General features: G+C 37.3%; 1 protein-coding gene across 3 annotated transcripts in view; it reads left to right on the forward strand.

Annotated features, from left to right (window-relative positions):
- Window positions 1–15,045, forward strand: part of AKAP6 (A-kinase anchoring protein 6) — a 451,051-nt gene that overhangs the window by 317,636 nt on the left and 118,370 nt on the right. For all 3 annotated transcript variants that reach the window (XM_036451362.2, XM_036451376.2, XM_045585282.1), the window contains exon 8: window positions 227–375. In XM_036451362.2, the coding sequence (XP_036307255.1) occupies window positions 227–375 (149 nt within the window). The remainder of the gene's footprint in view (window positions 1–226; window positions 376–15,045) is intronic.

Here is a 15,045-nt window from a genome sequence, read left to right on the forward strand (position 1 = left end):
AGTCTTCTGAGAGTTTATTTATTCAGGTCCTACTTTAAGGAGGAACATATAAGATTCAGATCTAAAATATAATTCTGGAATATGCTCAGCTGATCCCATTAAATCCAACCTGAAAAGGAGCAGTAGAATGATGTGAACGAATTCCAATTCTTTGAGTTGTTACACCTCACTTGAAATGCATTCCTTCTGGATTAAAACAGCAATTCCTCTTTGTTTCTCTCTCTAGGCCGAGGTTCAGCTCTGCTACCTGGAAGCACAGAGAGATGCTGTTGAGCAGATGTCCCTCAAGCTGTACAGCGAGCAGTACACCAGTGGCAGCAAGAGAAAGGAAGAGTTTGCTGATATGTCAAAAGTTCATGCAGTGGGAGGCGCAGGGTAGGGAACTTCTCTTTGTGTTGCTTTATCCTCACTAATCTCCACTTTTCCGGTGAATTTGCCCTCGTAGGCGTGAGGTAACAGATAAGAAGCAGCTCTCTAGAGTAGGTAGGCATTTATGTTCCTTTGCATTTCTGCCTTGAGAGATGTTTCTCTTTCTATACAGAAATGGCCTGGGATCTAAAAGGGATAAACTCCAATTATTATTTTTTTCACAGAAGTGATGAGTCTGCATTAAGTCAACATCCATAGAATTGAAGACTGTGGATTTTACCAGCCTCTGTCACGTAATCCAGAACTTCCTCACTTTGTTATGATTTATTTAAAAACAGCCTTGGGATTTTGCCAGTATTTGTGTGCCTATATTGTATCTATAGTATTGGTGGTTTTTCTTTATAAATTGATCTTTCAGTGGATTTCCCCCTTTTTTAACTTAACCATTCTTTTAAAGCTTGTTTACGGATTTTTTAAATGCCAGAACCTCTGTAGAACATAATTTTTCCGAAAAATGTAGATATTTAATAATTGTGTAGAGACCATGGCTAGCCGGTTTGCTTCCTGTAAAGTCAACTGGAATAATAAACTAGCATCTGAATTGTCTAAGGTGAGTGAAAGGACCCAGCACCATCAGTAACCCATGGACAGTTTTATTTGGCCTGAGACATATGGCTGTATTTACATTATATTAACTATCCATCTTCTGAATAATTATCATGCATTCAGATATTTCCAATGGCTCTAAAGTTTGCAAACATTGTGTATATTTTTTGTCTCTTCTAGATTATTCTAATATTTAATAGGTAAAAATTAAACACTAAAAGAGTAGTAATGAAATTTAATTATTTCATAGTTTTAATGACTTGATTATAATTACACTCATAAAAATGGAAACAGTAACCTATTTTATACTCTAACTAGACAACTAAGGAGACACTGTTCCCCCAAGTCGGTTACATATTAATAGCATCTTATTACCCTATGAGGTGTAACTCTAGCTAAAATATTCCCTGAAAAGGCAGGTGGAAAAGAAATCTTTTTATGTACTTGTTTGCATTTATCTTTTAAGTACTTATAGTTTTTATTGGACTTTACATCCCCATATAAAATTTTGGGATAAATTAAGTATGCTCACTACATATTCTATCTTGTGCTATAATCCAGGGTCTAAGAATACAGGATACAGGATCACCGTCATAACCCTGTTTAAGAATTGAGAAATACATTTTTAAATTTACTTTTCTATATATTTTGTTGCTCTGTCAGGATTTCTTTTATCCATAGACATGTTACATATACATTTGATTACTCATATAATTCAGTAGACATGTATTCACAAGAAGAAAAGCATAGAAGCAAATAAGAAAGAAAAGGTTAAAACTTGGAGCATAAACAACAAGCTGTTTTGAGTCCTTAATGTGCTTTTATTTCCCTAAATGCCTAAACTATCTCTAGTGTGCACGCAAGCACAAACGTTAGGTCACATTTTCATGTTTTCTAAAGCCCTAGAGACTGAATGGGCACCACGTGCTTCTGACCTCGGATTCCAAAGACCCAACCTGAGTGCTTACTCTGGGTTCCACAAATCATAAATCTGCCCTGGGAATTGCTTAGTTCACAACAAGCATTGTTCAGGGACGTGGGAGTAGGTGAACTTGCCTGATGTCTTTTGTCTGTGCTCCTTGGGGTACTGAAGGCTGTGCATTGTGCAGAAATTTAAGAGTGTGCTGAAGAAAAAGCAGCTATTTAATACGAAGGACAAAAACCATATACTATTTTCTACTTTCTGTTTACATACAGAAAAGCATTGTGTGAGCCATGCATGTGGGTGAGGTTATCTGGGTTGTTCTGCCCCCAAGACTCTTTGCTCCCACAGTCAAATCCTTAAGTCTGAAACCTTAAGAACATAGCCTTGTGAAATTATCTGCTCCACAACACACAAACGTCATTAACTTTTTCTTTTGTTGCATAGAATGATCCTTGTTTCCGATAAGTAATCGTGGGAATAGTGTGGGCTTTTTAGGGTTTTCATTCCACATGCAGATATTCCATCCACTGAAGAGAAAATTAAGTTGGTGGTACAATTAATATATTTTTTATTTCCTTCCCATATCTATACCCATGCTAAAAAGGGTATATAGTTGAAAAATGTACGAGGCTACCCAATGGAGGACTCAGATGCTAGATAGAATAATGGTCTTAAATTTCTAAGAGTTTTACACAACTAACATGTCATTTAGAAATGAATTTCCACTCTGGCTTGACAGACAGGTGTGTGTCAAGGTGCACAACTATGAAGTGTGGTTTTAGCAGCCACAAATAGGTTTGTCTGGAAGATTTACCCAAATCCTTGTGAGGATCTGTAAGCTTTAGTCAGAGTGTGTTTGCCTGTGGGGGACATTTGGCAGTGGCCCCAGCATTTCAAATGGGAAATTGCAGCTACCTGAGGGTTATGCAATGTCTGAGTCACCCAACAAGTTTTTCTCTGAGAGCAGGTTCCATTTCTGCCAATTTAAATGAAAGCATTTATAGATGGATTGATTTCTTTCATTCAATAAATATACATGGAAGACCTACTATGTTCATGGCATGATGCCCTGAGCAGAGTGTGTTAAGAACACCTAAATTTTATATATTTTGTAAAATATGACCCTCTTTTTTCCCCAACACCTCTTCCTACTGCAAAAAAATTATTTTTTTACATGAATTTCAACGATTCTTTTGAATTAATTAATTAGCATCCTACTTGCTAGACTTAGTGTAGATTACAAACCATGTCTTTTATTCAGCTTATAAATGATGAAACTGGGAGGCAAAATGGCTGGGAGACTGGCTTGTCCAGGATGAGGGTATAAAATGGAGCTAAGACCTCAGTTCAGAAACCTGGGTCAGAATACAGTGGACAATCCATAAGTCATGCTTTGCCCTCTCTCTGAAGGATTTTATTCAGACCATTGATAAACATTTTCCCTTAAAGTCTATGTTGTGCATATCCCATACTTTATGAAATTTAAATTATGGTATCTTCCTACTATGAAGAACCTCAAAGAATTTTAAGAATATTTCATTAAAGCTACAAAGAAGTTTGGCACAAACATAGCAAAGCGGGCTTCAGTGCAAACAAAATTGACTTCAACATTGATTTAGCAAATAATATTATATGTACCTGTTATATGAAGTACAGAAATTAAAAAGCAATGGTCCCTGAACTTGAGAAGTCCAGAGTTAGGGAGGAGGAGCCAGTTCTACAAACAATATGGAATAAAAAATGAGTTAAAATCTACATGAGGTTAAGGGTGGGGCTCATGGAAGGCAGAGGTGTTGACTGGTGTGAGTCAGAGCAGGTCAGGAAAGACATCACAGACAGAGGTCTCTGGAGATGAATTTTGAAAGAGGGCAAGGTCAGGGGCAGAGCTTTTCAGTTTAATGTGAATAAACATTTATTGAGCATCTATGGTCTTTGCTTTCATGAAATCTATGGTCTCACAAGACAGTGCAGTGCATGTTAAGCCAGTATTTGTCTGTGCAATAAAGGAGAAGGAGAAGCGATGAGAGAGATGAGGAGCTCAGAGAAATGGTGTGGGCTCCATGAGATAGAGCTGTGTTTTTTGTGTTTACCACACTGCTCTGATTCTGGTGCAGTGCCTGGCAAGTGCTAGGGCTAAGTGAATGAATGGATGCATGAATGAATAACTAAAACTAACCCAGGGCTCAGAGAGAGGGAGCAGAGGTCTGGAACCATCAGACTGCCTGCTTTTCCATAAGGCAGGAGAGCAGTGTTGAAAGTTGGAAGGGGTGTGAAAAATAAGGCTTGGGAAGTCCAGATCCTGGAGTTAATCATTGAATTCATGGTTCTTAACCATGATAGTGCATCAGGATCACCTGTGGAGCTTTTAAGCTGAAAAAAAAAAAATGCCTGTCTACCCAACCCAATGAAAATTCGGATTCAGTAGGTAGAGTGGGCCAAGATATGATTATGTCCTAATGCTTACTTCCAGCTGTGAGCCATTGCTCTAGTGATTTTCAAAATATAGTTTCTGGACCAGCAGCTTCACTTTCTCCTGTGAATTTGTTAGAAATGCCAATTCTGGGCCCCACTCCAGATCTACTAAATTGGAATGTATGAGGTCCAACGTCATTTAACAAGTCATTCAGGTGATTCAGATCCAGTTTGAGAAACACTGCTTTAGTCTTAGAGATTTTAGGTTAGAAATGAATGGAGAAGGAAACAGATAGTCATGGAGGGAGCATAAAGTATAGCATAAGGAATATAGCCAATAATGTTGTAACAACTATGTACAGTGTTAGATTTATTGAGGTTACTAATTAATACATTATATAATGTCCACACCCTGGGTTATACATCTGAAACTAATATATTATATGTCAACTGTAGAAACTTTATAAAAAAGAAATTTTTGGAGAATGTGAAGACTGAATTAGAAAGTAAAGCCTGAAAAAAAATCAATAAACATTGGATGAGGGGAATGATACTGCATTTTCTGGTTCAAGGAGGAGAAAGAATAGAGGAGGCTTTGGATTCAACTGACTTTGGTGTCATTCAACATTTAATATTTATTGAGCTCTACAATTAAATGCTGGATGAAGTAGGCACTGGTGATGTAGAGACAATGGGAGACAAAATGACAGATGTATGTAAATCAGGAAAGCTTTCTAGAAGTATCACCGAGACTGGCTCAGGGTCAGAAGTGACAATAAGAATGTTTCTCACAGAGGAGGCAGGGTGTACAAACAGCTGGAACCACTAAAGGATACCCAGAATGACTAGATTGGCAGTTTTTAAACAATGTTCTGGCAGCAGTGTAGAGAATAGCTTGGCAAGGACAAGACTACACAGTGCTTCTTTAATAGGCTATTCTGGTCATCCAAATGAGAAATAGGACCCAAGCTAAGATAGCAGCAGTGTAAACTGAAAGAAGGAAGTTGAACAGATCAGACTTGGTCACCAGAATGATCACCAGTATTTAAAAAAATGTTTCAGGCTATGCACTCTGGCAGATGGACATGTCATTCACTGAGATGGGGAAGGCAGGGGAGGAACTGAATTGGGAAAGAAGCTACAAGTAGTCCTTTTGATGGTCTGTGGGACATCCGAGTGGAAATGCCCAGGAAGCAGGTGTCTGATGTTTTGGGCCTCTCAACCAGCAACAAGGGCAGTATGGTGACTATAGGTAGCAGAGGCTCATAGAGATAGGTGCTTACCTTTTGGTAGTTTCTTCACCCCTCTCAGGTGAACATAAAATTACCTTTAAGAATGTTTAAAGAAAAGTAGAAAATCTGAACAGACCAATTACTAGTAAGGATATTGAATCAGTAATAAAAAAAAATCTTCAAACAAATAAGTCTAGAACCAGATGGATTCACTAGTGAATTCTACCAGTGAAGAAGAATTAATACCAACCCTTCTCAAACTCTTCCAAAAAGTAGGACAGGAGAAAATTCTTTCAAACTTATTTTTTGAGGCCAGAATCACCCTGATACCAAAACAAGACAAGGATGCAAAAATAAAATAAAATTACAGGCTAATATCCCTAATATACATACATGCAAAATCCTATATAATAAAAACCTAATATGCAAATCAACTGAACAGCAGAATCACTGGTCGCTATGACACTTAGTAACCACCAGGGGGCAGGTGCTCAATGCAGGAGCTGCTCCTGGTGGTCAGTACACTCCCAACAGGAGGAGTGCCACTCAGCCAGAAGCCAGGCTCACAGCTGGTGAGCACAGCAGTAGTGGCAGGAGCAGCAAGCTAAGTGGTAAGGAGCAGCAAATAGGCAGGTGGTAAGGAGCAAAGACTCCTGGACTGTGAGAGGTATGTCCACCTGCTGTCTAGGCCTGCTCCCCGAGGGAGCAGGCCTAAGCCAGCAGGCAGACATTCCCCAAAGGGTCCCAGACTGTGAGAGGGCTCAGGCCCATCTGAGGGACTCCCCTTCCCCAGTGCACAAATTTTGTGCACTGGGCCTCAAGTATCTCAATTTCTAAAAGCCTAAGCGACTTTCAGCCTTTTGACCAGTAGCTATGATGAGCACTGACCACCAGGGGCAGATGCTCAATGACAGGCATGGAAACATGGAACAGATTGATGAATCTCAGAAGGAAAGGGGGGTGGAGGATGGGAAGAGATTAACCAAATAATTTATATGCATACTAGAGGCCTGGTGCATGGATTCATGCACTAGTGAGGTCCCTTTGCCTGGCCTGTGGGGACCGGCTGAAACCAGCAGTCTGACATCCCTAAAGGAGTCCCAGATTGCAAGAGGGTGCAGGCCAGGTTGAGGGACCCCATCGGTGCACAAATTTGCAAATAAAATTCCATAATACATTAAAAGATTCATATATTATGATCAAGTGGAGTTTATTCCAGGGATGTAAGGATGGTTCAGCATTCACAAATCAGTCAATGTGATATATAATATTAACAAAACGAAGGATAGAAATTATATAATCATATCAAAATATGCAGAAAAAGCATTTGTCAAACTTCAAAATCCATTATGATAAAAAGTTTCAACAAGTGGTTGCAGAAGGAACATCCTTCAACATAATAATGGCCATATATGACAACACACTCAACGTCACACTCAATGGTGAAAGGCTAAAAGCTTTTTCTCCAACATCAGGAACAAGACAAGATGCCCACTCTTGCCACTTCTATTCAACACAGTATAGAAAGTTCTAGTCAAGCAGTTGGTGAAGAAAAAGAAATAAAAAGTATCTAAATTGGAAAAGAAAAAATAAAACTGGCAATATTTTCAGATGACATGGTATTATGTATAGAAAACTCTAAAGACTTTATGAAAAAACTTTTAGAACTAATAAACATATTCACTGAGGTTTCAAAATACAAAATACACATAAAATGTGTGTGTTTCTATACACTATCAGAAAAAAATAATCTTATTAACAATTGCATTATAAAGAATAAAATTACTAGGAATAAATTTACCCAAAGAGGTGAAAGATCTGTATGTTAAATACTACAAGGTAATAAAGAAATAAATTGAAGAAATCACAAATAAATGGAAAGTATTCCATGCTCATTGATTAGAAGGATTAATATTGTTAAAATCTTTATATTATTCAAAGGAATCTATAGATTCAAAGAAATTGCTATCAAAATTACAATGACATTTTTTCAAACAAATAGGACAAATAATCTTAAAATGTGTAGAGAAACACAAAAACCTGAATAGCTAAGGTAAACTTGTAAAAAAAAAAAAAAAAAAAAAAAAAAAAGAACAAATTTGAAAAACAAATCTTATGCATATCCTTAAGAACACTATTTTTGGTTCTAAACTTTAAAGTAATACATATTGGTGGGACGTCAGCTTCCAATGCCATTGAGTCCTGAGAGAATTTTCTATTGTAATTCTTTAAAGACCGGCATTTGTGACACTATATCCCTACAAGACAAACCCAATTCCCAAGGCATTATTTTATACAGGCTGCAGAAGGAATGTTAAAACATAATTGAGTAAGAGCATTTCTTTTTTTTTTTTTTTTAATATATTTTATTGATTTTTCACAGAGAGGGAGAGAGATATTATAGTTAGAAACATCAATGAGAGGGAGTCATAGATCAGCTGCCTCTTGCACACCCCCTACTGGGGATATGCCTGCAACCAAGGTACATGACCTTGACCGGAATCAAACCCAGGACCCTTCAGTCCCCAAGCCAACGCTCTATCCATTGAGCCAAACTGGTCTCGGCTCAAATAAGAGCATTTCTACAAGTAATAAAACCTTAGAGATTGAGCATAGTGCTTTCTGGGCAGGGGCAGCATCGATGGATGAGACAGACAAAGTCATCTTGGGGGAGAGGTCTCCCTCTTAATTCTGTTACCAGGCCTTTGTTAGGGGTTGGGCAGCAGGAATTATTTCCAGGTAACTTACCTTCTGTCCTAACCCTGAGGGTTAAGATTCTCTATTGCCTATTAAGTCGTTGAAAAGCAGCGGGATTTGACAAAGGCTGAGCGGCCGAACCCGCACTAGTGTGTCAATAGCAAGTCTGGACCCAGTCACCTTGAACACTGACAGACAATGTCACAGGCAGGTTAGGTTTTGTTTTGTTTCAAACATAGCCCTTGTTTGTCTTCTGAAGTACCGTTTCTCCATTTCTGTTAGAATCATTACCTATTTTCAGTTCTTCAGAAGGTTTCCAGTTCTTTGGCTAGAACTTAATCCAGCTCATTAGCTGAAAATTTAGACAAGTGTTTTGAGTCCCTGACAGCCTAACAGAATCCTCTAAATACATTCAGGAATCAGCATTGATATTTCTATTTTTATGGCTAGTCTTAGAGGTTAGGATTTTTTTTTGATTTATGACTTTTATTTCAATAACAAATGTTTATGAACAGATGGTCCATGGGTTTATTACAAAGTGGGGCCAGTCATTAACACATTTGTAGGGTTGATTTTATTTTTCTTAGACATTTTCACGTGTATGTGGGTATATATGAGAACTGACAAAATTACTGCTAGAGAGAACTCCATATTCCTTTTTATTTATTAATGGCAAAGGCAGCCTGTTTTTCTCATGAGGAAGTCACTCATGAATTTTCATTCAAAATAATAAATTAGTGTCCACACTTTAATATGTTTAGAGTGGAAAGGGATTTTACATGCAACTGTGCATACCCGAGTCCACGTCTGGAAAGCTAAATTTTATTCTTTAATGATATGATGATTGAGCAAGGTGCCACTATTGTATTTCCCTTCTGTGCTTACATGCCACATGGAGTAGAGAATGATGGGAAATTCTGGTCTATTGTTAGTATTTCACTTTGGCAAAATTATTAAACTATATTTTTACAAGATTTTGTTACCACTTCCTTTAGTGTCATTTTAGAAAACCAGAGGCAAACTTCCTTGAGCAAATACTGTGAACAGTGACTACTTAGTGAATATTTGAGGAAAGAATCAATATGCTAAAGAAGCTAGGAAAATTGGATCATTTGATAGAAGTCCCAGTATAGACAAGCTGGTATTTCAGGAACTGGTCTTGTGTTTTTGGATGTGTTGGTATAAAATGAACTATTAAGCATACAAAAGATGCATCCTTAAATGTTCCAAAATATGTATTACTGGGCCTTAGGTTAAAAAAAAACAAACCAACCACCAGGACTTTTTAGTATTATCTTTTCTTTAACCAATAATTGCTCTATTTTGATGATTTCTTCATTTGATTGTCTGCTTTAGTGAAAATTCCTCAGTGGGCCAAGCTGAAATCTCATATATTCACACACACCTCCCATTGATTTCACTTGGGTGAAACTTTATCTTTTAAGCAAAGTTTAAGTTGAAATGTTCAGTTAATGATGCTCACTTTAAATACCAAAGGCTGAATGCATTTATGTATTCAAATACTTAGCTAGTCTCACATAGCTCCCATTGGGGTTTAGATAAAGGATTATTTCTGAAACTGTACCAGCCTCACAAATAATATATTAATATCCAATATGCAGAAAAAATGATACTAAATAAGCTTGTTAATATTTTATTTCTGTGGTGAAAGGACCTAGAATTTTTTTTTTAACCTTGAAAAGGTAGAGAAAATGGCAGACAAGACATTGGGAAATACTTTTGGCAATTACCCACAGTAGATGACCCAATCTTAGAAATAAACATGAGAAAATTTACACACTGATTTTTTCCATAGTTTTGTCCTTGTCTCTATTAAATTCTCAGACTATGGAATAAATACATTATAATTTTATGTTTGTCTAACAAAAACTGACTTTTAGTTGAAGATTTTTCTCCTCATAACATGATTAAGCTTTTAAACCTCCTAAAAATGGGAATATTATACCTACAAGAGAATGTCCAACTCTTTTATTGTGAACCCTTCAGGTACATGGCAATTTAAAGGAGAAGTACTATGCAAAAGAATACATTTTTGTGTGTGATGTGTTTGCTTTATAACATTTTTATAGAGTAAACATGAGTTTGCTTTGTACAATTTCGTAGAGAACATAACATATTCATAGAATACTGAAAGGTATGTTTTGAGACATTTTAACACGAAGGAGATTATATATTTGAGTGAATGAGTTGACATAAACCCAAGCACAATTACAAAGAAATTTTAAGAGGAAAATCCCTCCAAAAGACTAGTTCCCACTGTCATATCCCTTATAAGATTCTGAGCTATTGCCACAATTTCAATATCCTCTTTCTCCGTTCTTAAAAGAGATCCTAGAGTCACCAGATATTCAAGCAAAGAACCCTAGTTGGAATTCAGTCGGTAGAATCGGCATATTCTTCCAAGGGATATAGAACTGTTAACTAGTTTCATGATACCCTTGATACAATCACTCATCTATGATCTTCTTTGCTGCTTTTTATAGTAGCTGTCACTTTTCCTGGAAGACATTGTATTTTCTAAAATCACTTGAGAAACACTTAGCATACCTCTGGAGGTAATGTAAACACGAGAAAGCAAATCACTCTTGTGTAAGAATTTTTCTGATAATTAGCACATGAAGTTGTAGTCATTTCAGAAGGTTTCAAAAGAACCAACAAAGAAATTCCAGTAATTAACTACTGATTTGCTATAAATTTATACATTTTATTTCACTGCATTCGAAAAACTGTCAGGTCTTTTCTAAGCTGTGAATGAATGCCTGGCCAAGAATCTGAAATCAGGCACAAATGCTTTAAAAAATGTTCTTGTCTTTAGTATTTGGACCTTATGAGAATTTGTTGTTTGGAAAACTCCAGTGCTGATTCTACTCCAGTGAAACAAAATCACGGAACCAAAGCATTTGCTGTATCAAACAAACTCAAGCCTACATATTCTCAGCTAGGATGAAGATAGAATCAACTGGAAAAGAATGATTACAGGATCTGTGTTAAGATTATTCACCATTTGCAGGTCTCCAGTGTAGTCTATCTGAGAAGGAGCCTGAAGTGCATGTAATTAGAAGAAATGGCTTTTGTTCTGTAAGGAGAGCAAGAGGAGGGAACAGCTAAATGGATATAAAGACATGGAAAAGAGACAGTGAAAATTGTTTTTATTGTTCTGAACATTTTATCATCCTGTGTAATATTTTTCACTTGTTTGAAGTCTATTTCTAAATCTTCTTTAATTTTCACTAGAGAAAAGAGGAGGATGTGAAAGGTGTGAGAAGGCAACTCAGACTAACTGAGAATCTATTGCATCTAACCATTCTAAGTAAGCAAATGTGCCATTATCATAAACTGAAGGCGAAATCTCACGTTCAGAATGAGTGTAGGATCCTGTCAAAGGTGCACTTGTTGTGTTGGTACTGGCATTTGGGAATGAGATACCACCCATCTCTTTCACATACTGGCTCCTCTGAAGTCATTCTTGCCTGACTAAAGGATTGTGGATTCATTATCTACGTTCAGTCATCATTATTCTCCAGGTACTATGGTGAGCACTAGGGATGGAAAAAGAAAATCATCCTTTGCCCTTGAATGGTTTAGTCATTATCAAAGATTCTTTTTTATCATCCACATATGGAAAACGAACCAGGCTTTTAAAAAAATGTTGACGGGATTACAGATGTCTCCCATTTTCTCCCTTTTTGTTCCCCTCAACCCAACCCCCACCCCACCCCACCCCAGGCCTTCCCCATATTAATTGTCTGTGTCCATGGACAATGCATATATGTGTATATGTTCTTGGGTTAATCTCTTCCTGTCCCCCCTTCTCCCTACCTCCCAAGGTTTAAATTTTCAGAATAACAGATCTGTTATTTTGTCCCATGTATTCAAAACTCTGGGACCTATTTTGTTTGTCAGTTTATTTTGTTCATTAGATTCCACATATAAGTGAGACCATGTGATATTTGTCTTTCTCTAACTGGTTTGTTTCACTTAGCATAATAATCTCCAGGTCCTTATTTTCTCTTACTGACTGATAATTCTTATAAGACACACGCTTTTCTGGTAAAGCAAGAAAAAAAAAAAAAAGCTTGCTTTAAGAACAATGTTCAGGATCTTAAACCTAGTGCTTGTTATATTTCCCCCTAATAAATTAACATCCTCTTTAAGGAAAAACTCTTGGGATGAATGCTGTTTTTCAGATTTCCTACTCTTGTTCCTTCTTTTAGACAATCATATTATTAAAAACAAAACAAAACAAAACATATAGGTGACTTATATAACCTTATGACTCTGGGATGCAATAAGGTCCCCTGTCTTAATGTGGTCCATGAGTGCAGGTTGGCTGGATTTATTGAGATGGGTCTTGCCCTGGGCATTATGAGGTTGCATCCCACATAATGCTGTTATCTCTTGGCTTGGTCAGGAGGTATTTCCTGACTAAAGCCTCATCTCAACTCTCTCTGGTTCTGCCAACTCTCTAAAGTCTGGCTCCAGGACCCCCATTTCCCCCCTTTGGAGGACAATTCATTGTGCAATGGCTCTACCAAGTTCACCAGCTGAACTTCCAGAAATCTCATGGTGGGGGAGGGGGGCGCAGAAAGGGATGAGAGAAGCAGGTAGCAAAGGGAGTCTGACCAAAGATCTCTCTCTGACTGCAGCATCCCCACCCCAGGTTATTGTGAGGGCACTGATCAAGGCGATCTCTTCCCAGACTTCCTAGTGGAAATGGGGCTGACATCCTTGCACTTTTGGCTTTCTCTTCAACTTGTCTCCTAGGCCTTTTCAGTAGGTCTTAGTCCAAGGGATGTGAGGACACACATCTGAGCCCATACTTCTTTTGCCTTTATTTCCTTCTTATTCCTCAAGTCTGCTGAAATGGAAGGGTTGAGCTTTATCCTTCCTTTCCCCTTTCCTTTTAATATTCCTCAATCATAATCTCCCAATTTGGGTGAAGAGGTGGACAGGAAAAAGTATCTTTATTCTCATGTTTAAAGTTTTTCTATGATGAAACAATACAAAAATATTTAAAATACTACAATGATTCTTTTTTCTCAAAACTTCTGCAATACTACACTAGAATACATGATCTTTGGAATTTGAGAAGCTAGTGGCTAAAGTAGGAACCAAAGGCATTTGTTGAAGGGTGTATGTGGGTGCAGAGACAGCCCTTTTTCTTTGGATTCAGGCTATGTACAGTGAGGAGGCAAAAAAGGTTAAATTAAAAAGATATTTTTAAAGGCTCAGGGTTGAAGCTTGGCTCATAAATGGGTTAAATTTGGCTGTGGTGAAAACCCAGTGTCTACCCCTAAAGATTTTCTGGGCTTGTTGTTTTGGTTGTAATAGTCCTCCTTCCCACAAACCACAGGAAATCTGAAGCTGGCCTGGTTTCATGCTGAAAGGTAGACACTGGCTGCCACAAAAGGTTGGGCTTGCCCAAGAGGTGGATCTTCCCTTGTTTTTATGGTTAAAATATGGGAGAGTTCAAGGATAAAGAAATAATGACCATAATTCGGGAGGAATTTCTAAATTATTGTGTCTGTCATATGAACAAATGCTTATTAGCTCTTCTTTGTTAGTCACTCACAAAGGAAGAAAGCCTGACGGCTTATTTCTCCCTGTTACAGTGGTGTTTGTTTGTTTTTTAGTATTTTGAAACGTATATTTGCAGATTTTACATTTATGCTGCAAGTCCTTGCTATGCAAAATGAGGTCCATGACCAGCAGTGTTGCCAGTTGCCAACATTTTTTAGAAATGCAGACTCTCAGGCCCCACCCTGGAACTACTGAGTCAGGACCAGCATTTCAACAGCTCTTCAGCTGGGCCATATGCACAGTAAAATTTGAGAAGCACTGCTCTAGGCCACCTTAGTCTTCCTGAAGATTTTGGCTACATCAGCTGTACCCATCATCAGCATTAAGTAAACATTTATTAATCAGTTCTGCGTATTAGCTAATAACGGATGATTCCTGCCCTGGAGTACTTACCGTCCTAATCAAGGATCTTTATAATTATGGTAAAGCAATTAAAGTAAAATAGGCAGCTAACTCGAAGTCTAGTCTTCCATCACCAGACACATCTTAATTGTTGACAGATCTATTAAGATTAAGTTGTATATTATAAAAAGTGGATGCTCATTTTCTTGGAAAAGAGTCATTTAATATACAGAGATAGGAACAAGGTAGCAATAAGATGCTCACTAGATAAATGCAGATTCATACCTGAAGCTGCTGCTTCACTAGTAAAGAAGATTTTTTTTTCTTTGCAATTAATTATTTTCTTCTATTTTTTAGTTGCAGGAGACATACAAGAGTATATTTGTTTTCAGTGTACAACCCAGTGATTAGATATTACTAAGTGATCACCCTGATAACTCTCATATCCATCTGACACCATACATAGTATTACAATATTATTGATTATATTTCCTATGCTGTATTTTACATCCCCATGATTATTCTGTAACTGCCAGTTTGTACTTCTTAATCCCCTCACCTTTTTCACCTAGTCCCCAAATACCCCTCTCATCTGGCAATCATCAATTTTTTTTCTGTGACTATGAATCTGTTTCTGTTCTGTTCCTTTGTTTTGTTTTGTTTTAGATTCAGTTGTTCATAGAGGATATGTTTATTGCCATCTTACCATTCATAATTTTTATCTGTATTTTTCCTCAAAAAGAAGACATTTTAACATTTCATGTAATACTGGTTTGGTGATGATGAGAATCGTTAGCTTTTTTTTTTCTTTTCTTTTTTTCTTTTTTGTCTGGGAATCTCTTTGTATGTCCTTTAATTCTA

The sequence above is a fragment of the Pipistrellus kuhlii genome, unplaced genomic scaffold (assembly GCF_014108245.1).
Source record: "Pipistrellus kuhlii isolate mPipKuh1 unplaced genomic scaffold, mPipKuh1.p scaffold_m20_p_1, whole genome shotgun sequence".
Classification (NCBI taxonomy): Eukaryota; Metazoa; Chordata; class Mammalia; order Chiroptera; family Vespertilionidae; genus Pipistrellus; species Pipistrellus kuhlii.